Below are 24,629 nucleotides of genomic sequence, written 5' to 3'. Positions count from 1 at the left end.
CACCCTTTCATAAAAGGGAGTAAAAGAGAGAGAGAGAGACTGAATTTTCTTATCCAAACTCACAGGCACAATCCTGACCAGCCAGTTAACTACTCTTGGCACTAAGTGGGGGCACTCATGAGCCTCAAACGGATCCTGCAGTATTTGGTTCACGTGAACAATAGGATTGATATCTACAAGGCCTGTGTGGGTGCCAGTTCAGCTCCCGCAAGTTCACTGGAGGATCTGGGTTCCACAGTACCTGAACCTCAAGATAAAATTCCAGCCACTGGGTAATCACTACACCCTAAGCTTCATCTTTCCTTAAGGGATAGGGTGAAGAACAAAGTATTCTATTAAACCAGTATCAAATAGCACCCCATAACCCCTAGCACTTTAGATATAGAATGTTTCCCTACTTGTTTCCTCTTTTTTGAGGTGTGGTGGGGAAGCAGAGGAAAGCAGGGAGGTGGAGTAGAGACAGACTGGTGCCTCTTGAAGACCTTCTGAATGGTAAGCTTAGGGGACAAGTCCAATAAGCACAACGTGTTCAGAGAGCACTGACAAACACTATCCACCTCCTCCCCGCATCATTGCCCTTCAACACTGAAAAGGTGAAGACGACTCTCTCACTCAAAAAAGCTAGGAAAGCTGCAGGGCCTGATGGCTTCTTTCCAGAATTTCTTAAAAACCTCAGAGTTAAAGGAGAGAAATGGCTGGAAGCACTATTCTCCAATATCCATTCCTCATGACTTGTCCGAGGGATCTAGTGTGAGGCTGTGGTCATAACCATTGACAAGCCAACCAATGTAGTGGCCCATGTCACTCCTCTGCATGTTACACAAAGTCATGGAGAGACTATTATTGGCAAAGATTATGCTGCTTGTAGAAGCAATGTTACTAAATAAACAAGTAGGTTTCTGATCAGGCCACAGCTATACTGACCAAGTATTAGCTTGACCACCACACACTGAGGCGCAGTTCCAGTGAAAACACAAGACTGGGGCAGTTTTCTTAGACTTATCTGATGCCTATGACACCATAGGGAATGTCCTTCTCTTGAAAGCCTGCGCTGATTGAGATAATTTTGCTATGATAAAACTCCTCCAAGATGTTTTGGCCAGCTATAGTTTTTGCTTTTTTATTGGTGACCAGATCAGCAGGCAATGCACTCACAATGATGGCCTACCTCAGCAACCGGTTTAGCACCAATCTTGATATCTGCACCACTGACCTTCCCCAAACATCATGGAAATCAGTCTATGCTGATAAAATTGCTCTGACTACACAGGCATGAAATCTACCTACTATAGCACAAACTCTAACCAAAGGGCATTAAAAACACAGAATATTTCTTATATTGGAGGCTAAAACCAAAACTTACTAAGAATGTCATGTCAGCATTTCATATAAGCAATAGAGATGCTAGGATGGAGCTGCACATGCACTTTGGTGGCTAGGAGCTTTTTGTTATCCGAACTTGAACTGTTGTGACATGATATTAGACCAAAGCCTCACATACCACCAGCACCTGAAAAGTATCCATGGCAAAATAAAGAGGCGTGTAAATATCATCTAGAAACCAGCAGGAACAACATGGGAAGCCAATGCAAATCAACTCTGCAGACCTCTTCACTGGCCTTTCTGCACTCTACTGCAGTCTTAAGAAAAAAAAAAGTTCAATTTGCCTCTTCCAGGCAGGGTTAACAACTGTATGTATCTAGACTATATTGTCTAATATAGATACAATGATAAGTGCCTTAGAAATACACGTATATGTATTAAAAACTCAAACTAGGGTTTCATGAATAAGAATACTCAGAAATTTCAAGTATTGGCGGTGGAAGGCGGTAGATGAGCACTGAATAATTTGAGTGCCAGAATTTAATGATAATACCTGGGTGGATAAAAATCAATGAGCTTAAAAAAAATCCAATTTTTTTTATTTAAATCGGATTTTTTTGGTAAAATGCTTTTTAACGAAAAAACCAATCTGAAGATTCATTATAGCTCAAAGATATCTCATCATGGAATAGATGAGATCATGGATTATAAATTCTAATTCTATAGTATGAGACAATATATTCATTTAATGTTTAAGAAAAGTTTTCTAAATGAGTTCCAATAGTTCATGGATTAGGGACCCAATCTTATGGGGTTCCAGGGGCTTCTATATAGATTATTTAGGTTAATCTTTCTACCTACCCAATGGGACTCAGTGCTCAGTCTAGAAGATACCATCAGAGATCATTAGTTTTGCAGTTCTCAAACTGGGAATTTGTGTCTCCAGAGATAACATGCTTGTTAACAGTAAAAATGTTATTAAATAAATAAATAAATACATAGAGATGAGAAATAACAGACCTCGACCCCATTGTCCCTCTGCAAATTTGTGTATATAGAGTCAATCCCTTACCTCTCTCTAAAAGTGCAAAGTTTCAAAAAGTTCAATGAATGGGGGAGGAATAGATCTGGACAAGGAGAAGAAGTCTGGAGATAAATGTGAGAAGGCAGGGACAGGCAATAGTAACAAAAGTGAAACTGTTTGAGCAGCATATTCCAGAAGTCTTGAGGTCTTTCTGAGTGCAGCCTTCATTGATGTGAGATCTACCATACCATTCTCTCACTAGAAGGGAAAATCTATAATGGCAGCAGGCCATAAAAGAAACCCAGTTTGGGAATATTTTAATGAAGTTCCTCTGCCTGTGGGTAAGACAGGCATGTATGCAAAATGTAAACAGTGAATAAAGAAATGCAAGGCCTGATTGCCCAAATGAATCATCATCATGAGAAGTGTTCCCCCTCAGGAGGAAGCTGTGTTGAAAGACGATGAAAGGAACATGTCTGATCATACAGGCTCTTCAGGTTGGCAAAACTTTTTTATTTCATACTTCTTTCTTAAGGACCACCTGTCTTCCTTCTGAACTATTCTTGAATTCTCATGTTTGAGCAAAAAAATATAGTTGTTACTCTATGGTACTATCATTTAGATGCAGTTGTGATTAAAAAAAAAAAAAAGCTGAAATAGGTAGATCTTCCTTTTACAATTTCACCTTTAAAGTAGTATTGAGTGTCAGTGAATTCAATGACTAAATAATACTAAATGAGCAGTATGGTAATAATAATTAAATAACTGCACTGACTTATTTTCTTTAGAAGAATCCATCCTCAACATACAGGATTCTGAAGACTACCTACCTTCCAGATCACCATCATTTTCTATAGTTTCAGAGTTATCTGCCAATGATAGTGTTTCAGTCACACCATGTATGTCACATAGCCACAGTATATCACCTCTAGCAAAGACAAAAAAAACTTCCATCATCCAGAAACAACCATCGATAAGTTTGTGATAAGAACCAGCAGATTACTAAAAGAGGTAATTAATGAAAAAATTGCCTCGTTTGTTTATGCAACAAACTCTCCTTTCCATATGATTGAGAACCCACATTCATTAATATGGTTCAGTCATTAAGACCAGGATACAGTGCACCCAACAGAACAGATGTCACAAGCAAATTGCTGGATAAACTGTATAAAAGAGAAATTGAGCAGCGTGCAAAAGGTTTAGAGGGTGAAATTGTTAACCTAAGTCTTGATGGGTGGAGCAATGTCCACAATGATCCTGATGTATGTGCCTGTGTGACAACAGAAGAAGGGAATGTCTTCCTTACAGAAACAATTGATACATCAGGAAATGCATACGCAGCAGAATACTTACAAGTAGCAGCATCAAAAGCTATAACAAACTGTGGGAAAAAAATGCAAGTGTCTAGTATGCAGCTTGGTCACAGACAATACTGCAAATGTATCCAAGATGAAAAGAAATGGTTTAGGAGTGAAGAGAGTCCCAAGCTAACAACATACAGTTGCAGTGCTCATTTGATGCTCCTCCTAGCCAAAGGCTTCAGTGTTCCAGAAATAAAGGCTAATGTTGTTGAAATTGCAAAATACTTCCGTTAACAACCACTTTGCTGCAGCTGCTCTGAAAACAGTAGGAGGAACCAAGCTAACTCTCCCACAAGATGTGTGATGGAACTCAGGAGTGGACTGTTTTGAGCACTAGATCAAGAACTGGCCTAATCTGATGACACTTTGTGAACAAAATTGTGAAAAAATAGATGGCACTGTCACAGCCAGAGTTCTCAACATTGGGCTTAAGAGAAATGTTGAACACATGCCGAGTACCCTGAAGCCTATTTCTGTAGCCTTGAACAAAATGCAGGGAAATAGCTGTTTTATTGCTGATGCTGCTGAAATTTGGAAGGAACTGAGTGAGATCTTAAAAAGAGAAATATGCAATGACAGTGTTACATTACAAGCATTAAAAAAACAAATGGGACAAGCACTATCTTCAGCTCATTTTCTTGCACATATTCTCAATACTCAGTACCAGGGTCAAACCTTAACTGCTGAAGAAGAGGAGTTGGCTGTGACATGGACATCCAGCAATCATCCCTCCATAATGCCAACTATAATAAACTTCAGAGCTAAGGGTGAACCATTCAAGAAATATCTTTGCCGATGATGTTTTAAAGACAATCACACCAGTGAGCTGATGGAAGTCACTTAAGCACTTGGATTCAGAGACTGTTGAAGGGATAATCTCACTTTTAACAGCAGTAGCTTCTTCTGCTGGTGTAGAAAGAATAATTTTCTTCCTTTGGACTAATTCATTCCAAATGGAGAAATCTTTTGGGACCTGAAAAAGCAGGAAAGCTTATTTTCTTTTCCAGACTATGAACAAACAGGAAAATGAAGGTGAAAATGACTGAGTTAGCTGCAGAAGTCAATATTTTAAATTTCTCATGTTGACCTGGCTAACAGTCAATTTAATTTTTTTTAAATAAATATTTCATTTAACTATTTCAGTTAGAAGCAATTTTAACAAAAATAAACCTGATTTTAAAAAACCTGAATGTTTAACTACTGTGACAGGTTCTGGCCAGATGGCTACAGGAGAGTGACAGAAGGCAGATATATAGCCCCAGGTTAAGTAGGTCCCTTTTCCCTGGGTAAGGTAACAGGGAAGGTTCCAGAACAATCAGGAACTTTCTGGAAACAATTAAGGCAGACAAGCTGATTAGAACACCTGCAGCCAATCAAGAAGCTGCTAGAATCAATTAAGGCAGGCTAATCAGGGCATGTGAGTTTCAAAAGAAGCTCACTTCAGTTTGTGGTGCGTGAGAGGATCTGGGAGCAAGAGGCACTAGGAGCTGAGAGTGAGAACGCATACTGTTGGAGGACTGAGGAATACAAGCGTTATCAGACACCAGGAGGAAGGTCCTATGGTGAGGAAAAAGAAGGTGTTGGGAGGAGGCCATGGGGAAGTAGACCAGGGAATTGTAGCTGTTCCAGGAGCCACTCTAGACAGCTACATTCCACAGGGCCCTGAGCTGGAACCCAGAGTAGAGGGCGAGCCCGGGTTCCCCCCAAACCTCCCAACTCCTGATCAGACACAGGAGAAGTTGACCTGGACTGTGGGTTCATGAAAACAGCCAAACTGAGGGCTGCCGTGAATCTCTGAGGTGAGCAAATTCGCCAACAAGCGCAAGACCCACCAAGATAGAGGAGGAACTTTGTCACACTACATTCAAAAATTCATATGCTTGTTTTGTTAAAATATTATGTTTGCTGTTGAAGAAAAAAAGTCCAGAATACATAATGATGTTGTTTTAGTTAAATAAAACAAATTTAAATGTCTGTGTGGTGATGTTCTCCTCCTAATACAGCATGGCAAGAAAATCCTCCAAATATTAATGATTAACCTGTTGAATTGGAGATAGTTCACCTCCCAATGACTTCATAAATATCTTCTTCAAATTACCTGTGGTAAATAAAATAACCAAACAATCATTCATTTTCTGATATAGCTGTAAAACTAATCTGAAAAGTTTTCAAAATAAATCACTTAAAAATGTATATTGTGTACCTTCTAAAAATGAAATCTACATCTATCTGAGTTGTGAAGAATAATAATACTCAATAGAACCAACAGGAAAATGTAAACTAAAGCCCCAGTCCTGCAAAGATATACACAATATACTTATCTTTAGACATTAGTATTTGAGTCTACTTCAGTGGGAGTACTCATGTCACTAAACTTGAGCATGTATGTAAATCTGAAACACTGGGGCCTAAGTATCCATGCAGTACACTATGGTCCACTCTTCATGCTATGAAACCTAGACTAGGCCATCCTAGATGAGCATTGCCCTTGGCTAGCCAAATCTTCCACTGCTGCCTATCCCGTCTCCCACTACCTCCAGTCAATTTTATTCCTGGTCTGATCTCTTGCCCTCTTGTATACTACTTCTAGCCACCAAATTTTGTTACCATCTCAGGTTTTCTACTGTCTTCAACATTTAAAAGCCTATTGTCCTCAGCCTCTGTGTATTTTACATTTAAACCTAATCTCAGAATCCCATGTGCATCAACTGTTTCCGTTTCATTACAGTAAACACAGTAGACTAACAGCTCTGCCAATAAATCATATTTTAAAATGCTACCCTAAAGAATTACTAAATGCTGCTTTCTCGCAATCTGAGATGCAGCAATTATTTAAAATTTAAAATATTTTAAGGGTGTCTGTTGCCAGGGTGTCCAATGCCCTCTCCATTGCACCACTTTGCAAACAAGTCCAAAAAGGTAGTGGCAGTAAAACAAAATCTCAAAGAATACGGAACATTTTTCCAATCTCTTCAGTCCCAACCTACTGCAAGGAAGAAACTAGACATGTTGCACAGCTCTAGGAAATGTATTTAAGAGTGTCTCCCTCTCCATTTCCCCCACTTACTCCACGAACATATTTATACTCTTCCCTTTGTGACTAAAGCAGCATAGTCAGAAGCACCCATTCCCACACCATGAGTAAAATAGCTGTCTTCACTTTGTTCAGATTCTGAAGTTCTATCTCTTAAAATGCTGTAAAATCTGTTCTGGGATTTTTCACACACTTAAATATTCCCTTACATGGCTAGGTTGTCATACACATGGCACTAAACTTTCTAATTAAAAACACAGCCATTACTATTTTACTTCTAACCAACTGCATGTTGGATATTTGCCATACCCATCACTTGCACACAACAGCATATGTAAAAGAAACTGCATGTAACTGAAACAAGTTACCTGAAGTTCTGGTTCAGTTTGTTCAAATGAAGAACCATTTGAACCACAGTGCAAGTCAGAGCGTAATAACTGATTTCCCTCTCCTTCCCAATACCAGACAATTAGCATTTCATTAAGCAACAGAGAAAGGAGGAGCCTGACTGGCTATCAGTATAGGACAGGCTACCGACTAACAGAAGCTCAAGAGAGGAATGATGGTGAAACCCCTGTCTAAGAATGCTCAAATACAGGTCACTAGACTAATCCTAGAAGGGAGAAAGGAGTGTCTTAAATTCACTTCATGTAGTTTTCCCAGACCTGAGGAGCAGCTTGTCTATCATCCACAGAAGTTGGTTCAATAAAAGATATTACCTCCCCCACCTTGTCTCTAGTTGATTAAGGTTTCCACAGAGAAGCTGCAGTGGGGTGAAGTAGGCATACGCAGAACATACACAATGTTGTTGTTTTGTAACAAAATAAAGTTGTTTAGAATATATACACTGAATGTCCCCATAGGCTTGAATTAAAATGGTATACTGCAATATAAAAAATAAAAAGCAAAACAAACACACATAATTCCCCTCAATCCTTCCAATACCAACATCATCTGCATTTGGAGATCACAGCACTCGTACCATTAATCGTGCAAAAACTGACATGTGAGAAACAACACACTCAGCAGCTATTATCAATACTTTCACCTCCTATTGTTAATGAACTTCCACCCAGTCTATTCTCACTTTATACTAATACCCTCTTCCTAGGGTCCAGTCTTGGACCACTGTTCCTCTTCAAGTCTTCATGTCCTTCCTAAAATTTCTCCTAGGCACTCCACCCCACATTACAGGATACACACAATTTCTTGGCAAATATATTTTAAAAAAATCTGTAAAAGACTGAACACTACAAAATGGTTAAGGCAAATTACCTAGTACAATTCTAGAAAGACAAGGAGGTGAGGTAATATATTTTATTGGACCAACTTCTGTTGGTGAGAGAGACAAGTTTTCCAGCCACACACAGCTCTTGTGACTGACATAGCCACAACTACACAACTGAGACGGTTTCTACATTAATCAACCGTTCCCCAGCTCTCGCTCTCTGTCTGGTGCTGGAAATCCTGTCAATTTCCAAATACTGTAAAGTGAAGAACCTAATGAGACACAACCCAGTTAATCCTGCAAGAGGTTTACCTTGTAAAACAACAAATTCCAGCATAACAGATGCAGACAATGCACAGATTTTCCCTTTTGCTACCCAGATTATTGTGTACATAACTGGAGGATTCCTACAGTACAGAATAACTTCTCCCTGTGGACAAGCTCTTACACGTGCATAACTTTATGCATGTGAATGACATTACTCATGTCCATAAGCACTTGCAAAATCAGAGCCTAGCTTCCTTCTCTTTCCTTGGCTAGCAGAATGCTATACTTGCTGATGTGATATATTTAGCAGCAGGGAAAGACAGAGAATCAGCTACTTCCCTGAAGCATGGGTAATATCACTGCAAGCTAACACAAAGGACTTTCATAGCACTTTATTAGTTTCAAAACACAAAAGTTTGTACAACTTTCTTGCAGAGATACACATTTCATTAAGGTTCATAAACATGACCCAATCCCATTTAAAATCCTCATAGCGTTGGTCTCAATGGCTTATTGGAGCAGAGAATTCTACAGGTTCACTAAATATTAATAAAATAACACGCTGTTTAAGAATGGGATTTTCCTAAGGGAGTTAGGTGTCCAAGTCCCATCATTAGGTTCCTTTGAAAGCCCAATGCCCTTTAAGCGTCCTCTTGGTTTCATATTACAGCATGGGGTGAAGGGATAGATCATTTTTCACACTACCTTCATAAAAAGGCTGTTAGCTAAAGTGAAAGAGGATGGCGCATCTGTGTGTTATTTTAGTTATAAACACAAACTGAATGCTGCAGGTTCTGTATGTATGCAAGTGCTTTGTTGTTCACAGAAACTTTCTTTTAAACACAGAGGACAACAGCAGTATCCTTGAGACTGGAGAGTGTGAAAGAACAGGAACGCTTCAGAGTATCAAGCCAATGTCAAGCCCCGTCACCCTCCCATGTGTCAAATTTTGATTGTAAATTGATTGGAAAGGGAAGAGAACAAAATAAAAGGCTTTTACTCCTCACAAAAACAATGGAGACCTTGTACTGTAGTGTGGCTCCAGCCGGAGCTTCTACTGTGGAGAGGCAGCTGAGCCAGAGAAACCCACCCTCCCCCTCTCCCCACCTTCAGGCAATGACATCTTTGCTATTAACAACTCTGTTGCTGTGGCAACCAGACGGCTTTTGACAAAGCCACATTGACTGAAAGCAACATGTGGGAAACCGGAATCGTTATAAAGCCCTGTGAGAAATGAATTCTTAAAAGAAAAAAATTAGGATTTTAAGTTTTTGGTAAAAACAACAATAAAGCCCCCAAACAGACACACAGACTTGCAAACGAGGAGAATGTTTTGGTAGCAGGGCTTCTATTGTGCACTAAACCCTATGGTATTGTGAACAGGGCTTTAAATATCCCACAACAGTAATATCCAATCTGCCATAAACCTTAGAGAGATCCTAGATTTTCAGGATATATAGGCACAGCACAGTGTGCAAGAAAGACACTAGTAGTTCACCATCCAGGCATTTCCCTCTCTCCTCTCCCTCAAAAAAATATTTAACTGAAAAAGGGTTCTAAGTTACCTTACCTACTCACGTGTTTGTAAGGGATAACGGAGATACTGACTATAAGGGGCATCACAGCTAGTTCACAAGGCAAATCACTCTCAGTAGCCAAAATCTCAATGGAGAGCAACCAAACGGTACCATTCTAGCTACTCTCTGTGGCTTCCAGAGATGGGGGCCCTGAGTTTATATGTTTTAGCAGTGCATTCCAACAGAATTCTGCACTTCTCAACTCCACTCTTGAAATAGGCGTAATAAATCTGTCCCAGACAGTAGCTGACTCAAATGCCACAAGCTGCTCGAGGGCCTTTTACTTAACCATTAGCACACTCAAAACAGGAATTGGGAAGAACTAATATTTTTGGGAAAAGGCCTGTGGAGAAGAGCCAGATTTTGAACTGACAATAGGTCAGACCCGAGAACAGTGCAACTTTAATAAGCTTTGGCTCTTTGGCCAGCTTGGTTGGTGTCTGAAATTACATTTTAAAGATGAAACATTCAGACTATTTTATCAAAAGTTTGGCATTGTTAAAGTTGCTTTGGAATAAATTAATTTTTAACATTTTGTGTTTGCTATTTCTCTCAAAGCAGTTTTCAAACGCCTCAGCATGAAATGCCATATTGTAAAGATTCAGAAAATAGGAAGCCCGGAGCCGATTAGCAGGCTGAACTAGAATTCTTTCCTCCTTTCAGTTTAGAGGTATTAAAATGCAAGGGAGTTATAGCTTAATCTCATTAAGAGAGCTCTGAATCATCTTAAATACTTAGGAAGTCTGTGTAAAAGTATCAGAATCCAGACAATTTATATGCTCTAATCCTGAGAGGCTGTTGGTTCCATTGGTTAGAAAAGAGAGACGTTCTCACAGTTTTCCAGTCAAATAGGTTTCTACTCTAGTCCCATCACTGGACACATGTACAACACATTGCTGTTCAAGAAGGTTTCCATGTGGATACGTGCAGTATTAAAACCATGAAGCTGAGCAGTTCAACAAACTCTTATTGTGGCAAAAGAAATAAGGACTGCTAAACAGCAATCATTACCATTGCCACGTTACACACAGTCCTAAACAGTTTGACTTTTTAAATTAAATACATCTTTAAGTCAGGAAAATCAAGAAAAAAAATGGGAGTGTAGCTATTATCCCATAATATGGAACAACAAACATTTCATGCTAACAATGGCTGCTTTTCAAGAGTGAATGAAATGTAGTTCGCAAAATATTTTAGAATGGAGTGTTGTACAGATGTGAACTGATCAATTTACATCTGCTTTAAAATTGGTTCACTTAATATACAATTAAAATATTAAACATTCTATGTATGCTAAGCACTTTTAAGTGCCTTAGGTGCATGTCGGTCCCAATTACCGCAGAATGTTGCTAATCTGTGCTCCCTATCACTTTAACACAGGAAAATTGGGCTCTCTCCCCATTGTTTGGGCAGAGATTTAATAGCAGAGGGCTAGCAGGACTTCTCATTTTTCTAAGACTGCATTACTTGTACACAAGATACTGTACCACGTTTACTAGTGCACTATGAAGGAGAAATGGGCCTGAGCCTTGACATTCAAAGGAGGATGTGATTTTCCTCAAATTGCAGAAGGCTGGATCAGATGTTCCTGTTCAGGCATCCCTCTGCTGCGACGTATTACCAGATGTAATTAAAACTGAAGCAGACTTGCTAAATAAATGAACATTTTGTTATTCTAGCTTACTGGGTGCTTACATTAAAGCTGATATGAAAATCCAGTTATCTGTAATGAGACGCCCAGTCAGTGTGAATTAGTGAGGTTCTACTGTCGTTAAATGGAACAGAAGGATTTAGACTATAAAGGCGGAGAGATGGGGAGAAAGGGTCATCTATTCCTAAAACAGAGAGATCTTAGTCAGGTCTGATGGACAGACAGACAGATGCACACGATAAGATTTGTATCTGTAACAGTTTTTCAGATCTTCAAATCTGTTTGAAACCACAGGGACACGCCTTGATCTTCCTAAGCTTTGTTACTACACATGTATGGATGGAACATGTTTCAGCTTGTTGGCACACTAGAAGAGAACATAACAAGCACAGAGGAAGCAGCAATATAGCTTGCTTTTCAGAGACCTTAATCATTTTATAGCATCCCCTTCCTTTCTGCATTTCCACTTTACAGGCTTGATGAGTTAGCATCCACCTGCTATACCCCTATTATACAACTCTTCTATGATTAGAAATCAGCCCAAGCTGGCAATAAGCACAAGAGACCACTAGACTAACCACTTATTTACATCTGTAAAGTGCAAGCCAATTGACAAACTCCATTGATAACCAAACCAAACCAAAACAACTGGCCCATAAGATGCAGCAGTTCTAGAACAATTGCAGACAGGTAAGTGATTGAATGATCCTGGTCTTTCAAGTAACCCATTGATTTGCAAAAAAGTTTCTTGGAACTGATAAAATAATCCACTATCCACCCAGTGGATGTTTATTTTAGGTATTTCACACATGTTCTGGGCTTGGCACCTAAGAACAAAGGGTACCTGTCTCACACTATCCATATTTTACAAAAAGAAAAGGAGTACCGGTGGCACCTTAGAGACTAACAAATTTATTAGAGCATAAGCTTTCGTGAGCTACAGCTCACTTCATCGGATGCATCCGATGAAGTGAGCTGTAGCTCACGAAAGCTTATGCTCTAATAAATTTGTTAGTCTCTAAGGTGCCACCGGTACTCCTTTTCTTTTTGCGAATACAGACTAACATGGCTGCTACTCTGAAACCTATCCATATTTTAGGTTCTGCTCCAGTTCAGGTGGAATCTTCCTGAAGTATGCTTGTTTCACCCAGCATCTGCCTTCTCCCTCATCCCATTAGCTCCTTGGAGCTGGAGCTCATTACATGTTATCGTTTGTGATAATGATTCTAGGAGTCCTGTACCAATGAGACAGACTGGTTTAAACAGATGGCAAGGGTTAAAAAAAAAAAAAAAAAAAGATGAGATTACGATGAAGCGTCCTGTAGTCAGAAGTCCTAAAATTCCACCTACAAAACACAATCACTCTTACACCTTTCACAAAATTCCAACTCTGATAACTATATTCTGACACCCTGAATTCCCCTGCAGTTTCAGTATGACACAGCATTCTTATTTCCTGTCCTAAAATGTTGCACAGTGTTGTTTTGCACTGTTACGCAGTTAGAATTCTTCACTCTAAAGGATGATTTAATACCAACTTCTATCAACCAGGAAACTTGCTAACATTTCTCGTTCTGTAGCAATTCATCAGCTGAAAATCACTTCCACATTCTTCAAGAAGCAAAGGTATTGATCCTTCACAGGAAAATGCCAGCCCAAACATCTCAGGAAAATGGCAATGATTTTATGCACTACAATCATAACCGTTGCCTACATCTGCACTTTAAAAATGTTGATTCACTGCATGTAAAACTGCACATTTTTTGCACACTGTAAATGCTGCCCTCATATGAACTTTGTATTCTCTCTCTCAAACTTATTACCCTCTCAGGTAATAATAAAAAAGGACTTAAGAAAGCAAAGGTTACCTGCAATATAGGTAAGTTTCCTGTTGCTGAGCTGTTCTGATGTGAATTCCAGGCCTGCTTTCCCAGAAGCTATGAATGGGCAACAGGGGATGGATCACTTGATGATTACCTTTTCTGTTCATTCCCTCTGGAGCACCTGGCATTGGCCACTGTCAGAAGACAGGATACTGGGCTAGATGCACCTTTGGTCTAACTCAGTATGGCCTCTCATATTTTTATATGTCCTTATATTCTCAGGGCAGGATATCTGGCCATTAGCATATGGGGAGCCATAATCTCTAACTCTTAACTTTTCCAGCAGCCAGAAGGTGACAGCCTAGTTTGTTCTAGGCTAGAAGACCTGAGGGAGCAGGCCCATACATACACCCAACTCACGTTGCCCTAACCAAGATGAGGAGGCTGTTAGCGTATTGTGTGTGCGCGCGTGTGTGTGCAGGAAGTCACAGGCAGCCACTCTGCCATTTCAGTCCTTTTTTCGTAGTGTATTAAAATGTTCAAACTCACTAGGATACAGTGAGAGCCCAGTGACAAAAGGAAAGAAGAGGCTCACTCCTGCTGATGCTATCCCTGCACAGCCTCCCCACAGTCTGAGGAAAGCTGTTTTCTCCCTCCACACAGTGCTAGGCTCCAGGGCAAGAGGAAGCAGTGCTCTAACGATCTGTCTGACCAGCTTCTCATCCACTAGCAGCAGTTCGTCACCACTCTGGAACTGAGCACTGTGCAAACACAGAAAAGTCTCCATGACCCAGAAGTCCCTCCAGCCTCCTCACCTTTTTTGATCCACAATCTCCATCCTATAAACCTAAATCACATCATACTCAGTTCCACAGAGCTTTGTGGGATAGGGTGGTCATGGGATGATTTTTTGACCACTTTGTGAGTCTCATTCCACAGAAGAAGAAAAAAAGAAGCGTTGAGAACCACTGGCCTTTTTCAAGAAGGTAACTGTCAGTAACCCTCAGGTTTATCATCTTTGTCCCAGGTAGAAAGCTGGCCCAGATTTCTTTATCCCCATAAGGAAGGGACATAATAGAGAGCTTCTGAGGAGAAGGGAAGTTAAGTATCAGCATTTTCTCCAAGTCTAGCTCCACAGGGAAGTAGAACTATGAAGAATGGGGTCAGGACACAAAGGAAGGGACAAAAATGCAGGAGGGCTTGTAACAACATAACTTGTAAATTATGGAAGTGAATCTAGGGTTGGTTGCCTACCCGGTAGAAAAACAACAGATATGTGGACTACTCAAAATTGCCTTCTAGAACACCACTGTCCTGCAGACCAGTTTGTTTACTCCTCCACCCTTATTGTTTGGAAACATTGCTGTACAGCCAACACGTCATTACATATATAAGCAAGTAGCCAGATTAGATTTTCTGAACTGTGGCAGCAGTGTGGGTGGCATTTCAATCCAATGGAAACAAAGGTGACAGCACTTTTAAAAAGCATATAACAGAACACTATGCCAAGCAGAGTAAACGAAGCCACATAACACTTCGGAAAAATAAGTAACGCCATAGTTAGAGCCCCTGCAGCATCCTGGGAGGATGCCTTATGTTTTCCCAGTCTAAAATGATGAGTGAAATTCTAACTAGTTGCAATCACAGGCATGGACTAAAGGAGACAACAGAGACCTCCCAATTACAATATGTAGTGCTTGACTGACACATGGCTCTGTGGATGAATGTTTCTGCCTCTTCAAGAGTTTTTCTCTTGAGTACTTCCGTAAAAATTCCTTCCATTGAGTAAGCTCTGTGCTGGCTTTGTTCCCTTGTGAAAGAAAACCTGCAGGCAGAAAGCAGTGCCATCTGCCAAGTCAGGGGCAGCTTTGATGGGAGAGGTTGGTGGTAAAGAGAACCTACTGTTGATAAGCTCTACCTTCAGCAGCAAGACAATGTTTTGATTTTGTTCATGGGACTTGGTTACAGGGAGCAAAGAAGTAATGGAGGAAGTGGGTGCGCGCGTGCACATGCATATGTATAAAACACTATGTATTATACAACATGCACAAATAAAGCCTTAAAAATACCCACCTCTGTCCCTCTTTGCAGCTTTTGGCTCCTTATACAAAAAAGTATGTACTATTTACACACAAGGTAACGTTTGCATTTCTCTACTTTTGACATTTACATGTCAAATAGGGAGTCTTTTTATAATAATTCATCCGCACCTACTGTTTAACCCCACCAATGTAAAACAATCACATGCAGATTGGGAATAGAAAGCAATGTAAACTCAGAACTCTTGAGCCTATTTTCTTCCAAAAGGAGGACAAGCCCTACACTGTACAATATAAACGCAGAGTTTCTGAACAGAACATATTTCCAGAAGGTTTTACACAGCTATTTTGTCTGGATGGGCTGTTCTGAGGTCCCATGAGGAGCAGGAGAGGGACTTGTACTGCTTGGTTCAGGATCCCCGTGAAACAATGACAACATCTCCCTGAACATTGCCACCTCTGTAAGTATCTTCAGGGCTCAATACAAGATTCTTCTGTTCAGGACAATTAAACCATTTTGTCTCTCCTTCCATGGTTATTTTTTTTCTTTGCCATTTTTGGGAGTGGCTGCACTCTGAGCCACTGGCAGTTTTACCTAATTGCATATTTCATTTTGTATTCAGCAGTCTGATCCATAGTGGTGAAAACTGTATACACAGAATAAGGCATCAGCTGCTGTTTTAGCTCCCCATGGCCTTTACACACATCTTAACACCTTTCTGGCCATTTCAGCAGAACAAGGGAGCACTCCCTGAAGTGCAGACATTCCACTGGAACATAACAACAGGATTTCAGTGATATACCAGGTACATCACAGAGAATATAGTTTTGGTTGTGTATGTGTATGTGGGAGGTGAGATAGGGGATGGGGTTTTTTGTGCCCTAAGTATGTTAGCACTGAAGGGATTAACTGATTTTTCAGCCTCATTTTTGATTACAGAGAACCTCTAAATTGGATGCCTCAGATCCCTTCCTCCATCATTAGTTCTTCCTGCTCATTAGGAAGAGGGAAGCCTGTTAAAAAGCACATTACCTTTAATTTCTGACATTCTTCTTTGTAGCTTCATCAGTATTGAATTAGCTTTTTAATATTACATCTATATCCAGGACGCAGTTTATTACATGATTCCAGAGTCACAGAATTTGCTTTGAAATTCATCTATTACCACAGAACCATGCTCTAAAACAGAGACTCTCAACCCTTCCAGACTACTGTACCCTTTTCAGAAGTCTGATCTGTCTCACATACCCCACTTTACACCTCACTTAAAAACTACTTGCTTACAAAATCAGACATAAAAATACAAAAGTGTCTCAGTACACTATTACTGAAAACTTGCTGACTTTCCATGTTTACCATATAATTATAAAATAAATCAATTAGAATATAAATATTGTACTTACAATTCAGTGTATAGTATATAGAGCAGTATAAACAAGTCAATGTCTGTATGAAATTTTAGTTTGTACTGACTTCATTAGTGCTTTATATGTAGCCTGTTGTAAAACTAGGCAAATATCTAGATGAGTTGATGTACCCCATGGTAGACCTCTGCGCACCCACAGAGGTACGTGTACCTCTGGTCGAGAACCACTGCTCTAGAAAGTAAGCTCACATTTTAAAAATGTCTAACTCTTAGAGCTGCAATGAAAACCTTGAAAATATGAACCAAGCATAAACTTATATAATGAGGCCTGCCTGAGTCTGCAGACATGATGAAACAGCTTTGAATGTTAAATTGTTCCCTTCATTTTAATGAGTTAGGTCTGAAAATTAAATAAGTGTCAATATTAACTAATTCACTATGACAGACATGGCTACAACTACACTCCATGATTCACTGCTGGTCATTTTAATCAGAAACAACAAGCTAATGTACTTATTTGACAATCTCAAACACCCTCCTATGCCTTCCTGTGTGCCAGAAGCCTCAACAGTCTCCCACCCACTTGCCAAAACCTGCAACTCCATCCTAATAAACTTCTGCAATTCAACCATGCATTGTCAATACAGAAATCAGTAGGAAAACTGAAAATGCGAGGAATGCATTAATTAGTCCCTTTGTTATTTTGAGGCCACATTTCTGTACAAATTGATGTTTTCATGTTTAATCAATTAAAAGTCTCTTTTTTAAAATTTAAATGAAACTGTCCAACCAGCATACTACAGAATGCAAGAACCTTGCTGTAGAATTCAGGTCCAGCCTGCTAGAGACAAGGTCTTGTCTATACCTCGACAAGTCATCCAGAAGATCACTAGCAGATTTGTCCTACTCTCTGCCAATGCATTCAGGGTTTGAGGGTGGGGACAGAAAAGGGTATCTGAAGTCTTCTAGATACTCTAGTTATCCCACTTAATGCAAAAGAAGCAGTAGTGCATTCTGAGGCAGTTCACAGAATTTTGTTGCTTATGCTTGTTTACAGACTAAGTGAAGATTAACTTTGTCACTATTAGGGTTAAATTTATAATTAAAAAAGAAATCTTAAATACTGCACAAACCAATAGGTAAGCCCTATACTTATTAGTGCAGGTTTCCTGCTCTATTTATATAAACGACACTTATTACCCTAATATTGGATCATCATTGGTAAGTGGGTAAACACATCTGCCCAAACCTGATATCTCTGATCTGTTTTCAGATACCCTACTCTTTTGGAAGTAGATAAGAAAATGGAGTTACTCACTCACCCTGCAATTTTTATTCAACAACTAGAAAATCTCCTTAAAGTCCTAAGAAATATTTTATAAGAAAAAAAGACATATTTGTCAGGGACTCCTTTCCATCAGAACTGTAAGTCTTGGACTCCAGGATCCAAATTGCCCTTTAGTACTTTTTTTGAAGACGAAAAACCAGAAGACTGGCAATACACATAAAGGCATCAGGCCCTAGACCTATTGCAACAGATTCCTGACTGTTGATTGCATAGTATCCATATTAAAAACCCTGGCTAAACCACTCTGGGGTTGGGGTTTTTCAGTCCAGGTAGAAAAGCACAGTCAGTTATATAAATGATAATTGTTACAGAAACTCACTCAGGAACAGTCTGAAAAAGACCTCTCGAGTTTGGACCAACATACTGCTACACTAGACTGTCTCTCTACATATCCAAGAATCTCTAATGCATCCAACCCTGTTTTACCTAGGCATCAACAGAAAAGATGGCCTTCTATGGGATTTTGAGAGATGAGCTTTGGCCTCAACAATGTATACAAGGAAATGTCTACGTACCTTTAAAGCACATTTCTGCTCTGTCACCTTGTTAAAACATTCCAGTACTTTGCCATTAACACCCAAACCTAGCACCCGTTTGGAGAGCTTGTAGTCATCTGTAACTGCATGTTTTTTTATTTCTCCCCAGACATGGACAGCTCCCCCAGGCAAGGATTTCACATTGCTCTTGCTGTCCTCATGACTCTCTGGCTGGGGTGCCTGCTTGCCCTCACTTTGTTCCATTGCACTGAGAAGTTAGAGGTTACAGAGGTAGACACCAGATCCTCAGTACGATTTCCCCCCAACTCAGCAGATCAAAGCAAGTGCTTCGAGGAGTCCATTTGGTTGTATTTCACTCAGTTTTCCTAAACAAGAACGCAAATAAATATTAGCAATTTATTTAGTAGAATCAAACTCCGCTCCTACACAAACTCCTCTCTCTCCTCCCTTCTTCTTATTTAGACATTTGGCAATACCAGACTTACAAATGACTGAAGATGGCTGTTCACATCAGAAAAGTAACTTTCGCCTATCAGCATAAAGAACTTGACCAAGTTCTCTTGAATCATTTATTCACAGGTAACAGTCAATCACTATTTATCTACGCTGTGGCAGAGCCTGGGGCCTGAGCCATGTACCCAGACCCCACTGTGCCACGTGCTGTACAAACACAACAAAAAGATGGTCCCTATTAGGATGACCAGAGGGCAAGTGTGAAAAATCAGGACATAGGGTGGGGGGTAATAGGTGCCTATATAAGAAAAAGTCCCCAAAATTGGGACTGTCCCTATAAAATCGGGACATCTGGTCACCCTAGTCCCTATACCCCAAGGAGCGTACAATCTCTAATAACAAATGTTGAAGACAGTTGTACCTATGATCTGAATATCAGCCTTACAGGACTGAACCATGACTGAAAGGTTCAAAATCACCCAATTAATTACAGGCCTAAGTGAACCTGGTTTCAAATGAGTCACTGATCACCGACTCAGGAACAGGACTTGGTAGAGAGATAGAAGGAAGCCCTAAATAAGAGGTTGCCTAGTTGCCCTGGTACATAAGCTGGAGAAAAAGCAGGGGGGAGGGTGTCCCCACTGAGGGGCAATTTGGCTATCCCAATGCACAGGTCAAAAGAAAGAAAGTCCCAAGATATAGGATTGAACAAGTTGCTGGGAGAAGGAAGCCCCCAGCTGAGGGGTTACGTGATAATTCCAGTGCAAGAGTAGTCCCTAGGGGAAGTCAGATTGGGGGGAGAAGGACCTTAGGTGAAGAATCACCTGGCCACTCCAGTGCTGGGTCAAGAAGAGGGGCAGGTGATATCCATGTATTTCATTTCACCTAAGGATATACTTGGCTGCCCTGGTGAAGAATTCAGGGCTAGGGGTAAAACATGTGAGGAGTTATGTGGCCATCCTGGTGCACAGGTCAAGGGTATGGGGGAAGAAGGCCTTCAAGTGTGGGTTTACCCAGCTGCTTTATTGTAGAATTCAAGGGGGTGAAGGCCCTAGACGAATGACTACCCCCAATTCAGCATCAAAGGCTGGGGTGTGTGTGTGTGTGTGTGTGTGTGTATATATATTTATATATGTGTGTGTGTGTGTGGAAAAGCTGGCCCCAAGATGAGGTGGTAATGACTGCCCTGGTGAAGAATCATGGGTGAGAGCCCCAAAGTAAGAAGTTACCTGGCTAACCTACAGCAGACTGGAGGAGAGGAGACCTCAGGTGAGGTGTTACCTAGTTACCACAATTAGAGCACCCTGGGGCATAGGGGGAGGAGGGGAGATTAACCTGGGCTTCCCCTGGGGCACAGTTGGGTGGCAGGTGAGGGCCCCTCTGGGCTTCCTCTAGGCCAGGTCACAGAGGTGGGGGGGAAGGACACAGGCGTGGGCCCAGCCAGGGGGAAAGGAGGGGCCCAGGTGAGGCCCCACTTGGGTTTCCCCTAGGACGCGGGAGGGGGAGGGCCCATCTGGGCTTCCCGCAGGACACAGGCGGGGGGGCAGAGCCGGGCAGGTTACCTGGCTGCCCCGCGCAGAGCTAGGGGCGGGACGGGCCCAGGTGAGCCTGCCCGCCGCACTGTGGGGGGGGAGGGGTTACCTTGATGTGCCCGCCGCGTGTGAGTTGGGGGGGCGGGGCTGGTGCAGCCCCGGGCCGCCTCCCGCACAGGGTCCGGCGCGGTCTGTGCCCCCAGCAGCCAGGAGCGGCGGCTGTTCATGTGACGTCCCGGTCCCGCCTTCCTGCCACAGCCGGTCCGGGCGGAGACACGCGGCCCAGGGGAGTGGCAGGAGCACGTGCTGCGCCCGCTGTCGGGGAAGGGGAGGGAATGCACAGGGTACTAGCCAGGCGGGGCGGGGGGCACAGGGTGCCAGCCAGCCGTGGGGAGAAGTGGGGGGCCACAGGGTGCCAGCCAGCCGGGGCAGGGGGGATACACAGGATACCAGCCAACCATGAAGAGTGGGCTGTGGAGGGGGGAGATGCACAGGGTGCCAGCCAGCTATGCAAAGTGTGTGTGTGTGTCGGGGGGGGGGGCACAGGGTTCCAGAAAGCCATGGGTAGTGGGGGGGATGCACAGTGACCAGCCATCCATGAGGGGGGAGTGTGCGGGGGGGGAGGGTCGGAGATGCACAGGGTACCAGCCAGCCAGGGGGGAGTGGGGCGCACAGGGTACCAGCCAGCCAGGATGGGGGGGTGCACAGGGTACCAGCCAACCATGGGGAGTGGACTGATGGGGGGAGATGCACAGAGTACCAGCTAACTGAGAAGGGTGGGGTGCACAGTGTACCAGCAAGCCAGGGGTGAGAAGCATAGGGTACCCCCTAGCCAAGGGGGGAATGCACATGGTATGAGCCAGGCAGGCAGGTGGGGGGACACAGTATACCTGCCAGGTGGGGAGAGGGGGAACCACACAGGGTACCCGCCAGCCTAGGAGGGAGAGCAGGGACCAAGCACCAGCCTCTTCACTAGGATACATGCAAAGGGCAGGGGGCATTAGCCACAGGGGCATTGCCAGGTCAGACACACAAGATAGCAGAAGAAGAGGTGGTATCATGAAGGGGTACATGTACCTTCCTCCTGGAAGGAGGGACACATTGCCTGGGTTGTGGTAGGAAGTGACACAAGGATTATGGGTTAATTAGTTGGATGGGGGAACAGGCAGAAATCAGCTTTGAGGCAAAAAGCACTGAAGTGAAATCTCCTCCTGGTAGAGAGCAAAAGGGTGAGTCAGAGGGCAGGGAGAACCTTATCACTGGTGAGTGAGGCAGGAATGACTAGTAGGGACAGGGGAATAAAAATAAAGACACAAACCCACGCTGAAGGCCCCCGTGCCTGCTGTAATGTAGCACTGACAAATTTCACGAGGGTTCTTCCTTAAAATTGTGTTTGCTTCTTTTTTTTTTTTTTGGCAACACTTGTAATGCCAATAAAGTATTGCTCACAGAACTGATCAAGCTATAATTTTCCATGGGGAGCATTATGACTCAATTCTCTTTTGCTTTCTTCTACAATGGGAAATTGAGGTACTGTATTCTCTGCTGTTGCAGCTTCCCCAGAGGATACGATAGTAGAGAGTAGGGAACAGACACACCTGGAGTATTTTTACCACTGTGTCCAGTAACCCAGTTCAGACCAGCTCTAATCAATATGTTCAGACACTGCAGCAGCCCATCCTTATAGGCATCCCAATATTGTTCACAGCAGTGTAGCTGAACTCGGTGGATTTTTTGCAAAGTGACCCTTGGGTGGACAAGACCCAGTTGTCACTTCAGTGCCTGTATGCAGCTGCAGGCAACATGTACGAGAGAGGCAATAACAAAAGAGCTGTATTTCTTCCTCACTAAGAAAGCCAAAGACATGCTTCTCCAGCAGCAGGCACTCAGGCTTGCATTGCATACTCTGAGATGAAAGGCTCCAGCAACAGCTCTATGGCCCACTCTTTGGGATGCAAGGGGAAGGAAGATGTGTTCAGTATAGCTGGAGATAATTTGGGATGGTCTTTTAAGACAGGTGTCACGGTAGTTACACGATGGGGATACCATGCATGCATGATGAAGCTGTTAGAAGACCAATGAGCAGCAGACCAAAACTAGAAGGAACTGTGACAAAACCTGAGACCCTATAACAGCAGCAAAGGAATTGTCACTCCTTTCTTAGGGCACCCTCAGCTGCAGAGAAGGCTTACTAATGGCAAAGAAGCCCAGCTTACAGATGCTTTTGCCCTGTTCCCTTAACAGATGAGTCAGTAGCTGTATCAGTGCAATAGGTCCTGGGAAGAAAAACTATATTCCAAAAAAAGGGAAAAAAAATGGGGGGAGGAGTAGAATTCCAAGTACCACCGGCAGTAACACTCTTCCTTGACAGGTTTCAGAGTAGCAGCCGTGTTAGTCTGTATTCGCAAAAAGAAAAGGACTACTTGTGGCACCTTAGAGACTAACAAATTTATTAGAGCATAAGCTTTCGTGAGCTACAGCTCACTTCATCGGATGCATTTGGTGCATCCGATGAAGTGAGCTGTAGCTCACGAAAGCTTATGCTCTAATAAATTTGTTAGTCTATCAGGTGCCACAAGTACTCCTTTTCTTTTTACTCTTCCTTGAGGCACAGATTGATCAGTAAAGGGGAGGAAACCACTTACAAAACACAGCTGCATTAGCCTTCTTTGAATTTTGGAATCACACCACTTCTGATATGGTAGCAGTATGACACCTTCTGGTGATAATGGGCATATCTCTAGAACAAGTCCAACAGCAAACTGGTAAAGCATAACAGGGAAGATTGAAGCAATCTTCTCAAAGCCTGCATCAAATTTGTATCCTGCACCTGTTATTTTAAAAGTGAGAAAGGATTGTCACATTCAGTCTAAATAAAGTCTGTTTATTAACCTGTAACATTTCTTCTACACAGCTAAGCAAAAGGAATCAGTAAAGCGATTTGGACAGGCTTTATCTCCATGGATACACAGCTTACTGGAATATTCAACATTGATATCCAATTCACATACTCCCTCCAATTCACACACAACCCTCCTCAGCTGTGCAATGTTTCATTACACATCTGAATGATCAATCAGGATATTAAAAATATGATACTTCTCACACCATCACTCATGACTGTTGCACAGAGTGCTGTTATGTAGATGTGAGATGCTGAGCTTTTTGTACATGTGAAGATATTAATCATTCCATTGAAAAGTAGCTGTATTTGTTTCAATGCAAGGATCTCCATGTATCCATTCCTTATGGATTAAAAGGGAGATTTCACATTTTACATAAAATAACAGCATCTGCAATTATAGTGAGTAGGATAACAGTTACAGTGGTTCATGAATCCCCCAGGGTATAAGATGGGATTAACATAGCAGGGCACAGTTCCAGAGCAGGCTCCTGTGTGGTTTGGCACTGCAGTCAACCTGCCTCAGTTTCCCTCCTGGGTTTTCAGTGACTCAGTTTCTGAGGTGGCTTGGCCTTCTGGCTAAGTCCAACCCTTCTGGGGTAATCAAAGTCCAAAAAAAATCTGTCTTCTATCTTGGACCTGCACCGGTCACATAACAGGCTTTGGCTTTCTATTCCCAGGCTCAAATTTCAGCCCTCCTGGGCTCTGGTTAGTTCCTTCTACCTCCTCTTAGCAGCAGCTGTTGCTGCACTCTCTACCAGGCTGGTAGCCTAGGGAGAATCCACACCCTCCCTCTGCCATGAATTCCCAGACCTGGAAATCCTAAATAATCAGTCTTTCTGCCCCTCAAGTTGTCCTGTTTCTCCTTCCCAGCGCCGCCTCCTCAGCCCAAACTTCCTTCTGTCTTGAGACAAGATTATCACAGCCCCCTCCCCCCACAGAGACTGTGCTGTAATCCTCACAGGCTTCCCTAGTTTACCCTTATCAGGTTACAGGGAACCTCTCTCCAGACTCTTCCCTGCCCCCGTCTTTTTACCTGCTAAGAACTGTAGGCATGTTATTAAAAGACCTGGCCCCCATTCCAATGAAATACTTGCCATTAAAGAGGTTTATCTTGGCACAGGGGTTTGGCAGGCCCCTGGGCCTGACACCCCTTAAAAGAGACAGTTACACATTGTTACAGTTAGGAAGAATCCTTTGCAT

The 24,629-nt window shown here is 42.2% G+C and overlaps 1 protein-coding gene across 4 annotated transcripts in view; it reads right to left on the bottom strand.

Moving 5' to 3' along the window:
• The window catches only part of MAPKAPK3 (MAPK activated protein kinase 3), a 75,446-nt gene extending 51,128 nt beyond the window's left edge, over window positions 1-24,318 (bottom strand). Inside the window, exons 1-2 of one of the 4 annotated variants that reach the window (XM_043518506.1) lie at window positions 23,170-24,318; window positions 18,558-18,904 (exon numbers count right to left, since the gene is read on the bottom strand). In XM_043518506.1, coding sequence (XP_043374441.1) covers window positions 18,558-18,782 — 225 coding nt within the window. In that variant the 5' untranslated portion in view covers window positions 18,783-18,904; window positions 23,170-24,318. Of the gene's footprint in view, window positions 1-18,557; window positions 18,905-19,741; window positions 19,916-20,633; window positions 20,835-23,169 lie in introns of those variants that run through there. The other 3 variants (XM_038411217.2, XM_038411219.2, XM_038411218.2) reach the window with 3 other exon arrangements.
• Window positions 24,319-24,629: the final 311 nt, after the last annotated feature.

Source organism: Dermochelys coriacea, chromosome 7 (genome assembly GCF_009764565.3).
Source record: "Dermochelys coriacea isolate rDerCor1 chromosome 7, rDerCor1.pri.v4, whole genome shotgun sequence".
Classification (NCBI taxonomy): Eukaryota; Metazoa; Chordata; order Testudines; family Dermochelyidae; genus Dermochelys; species Dermochelys coriacea.
The sequence above is the reverse complement of the archived record's forward strand: the minus strand, read 5'-3'. Positions and strand labels throughout refer to the sequence as shown.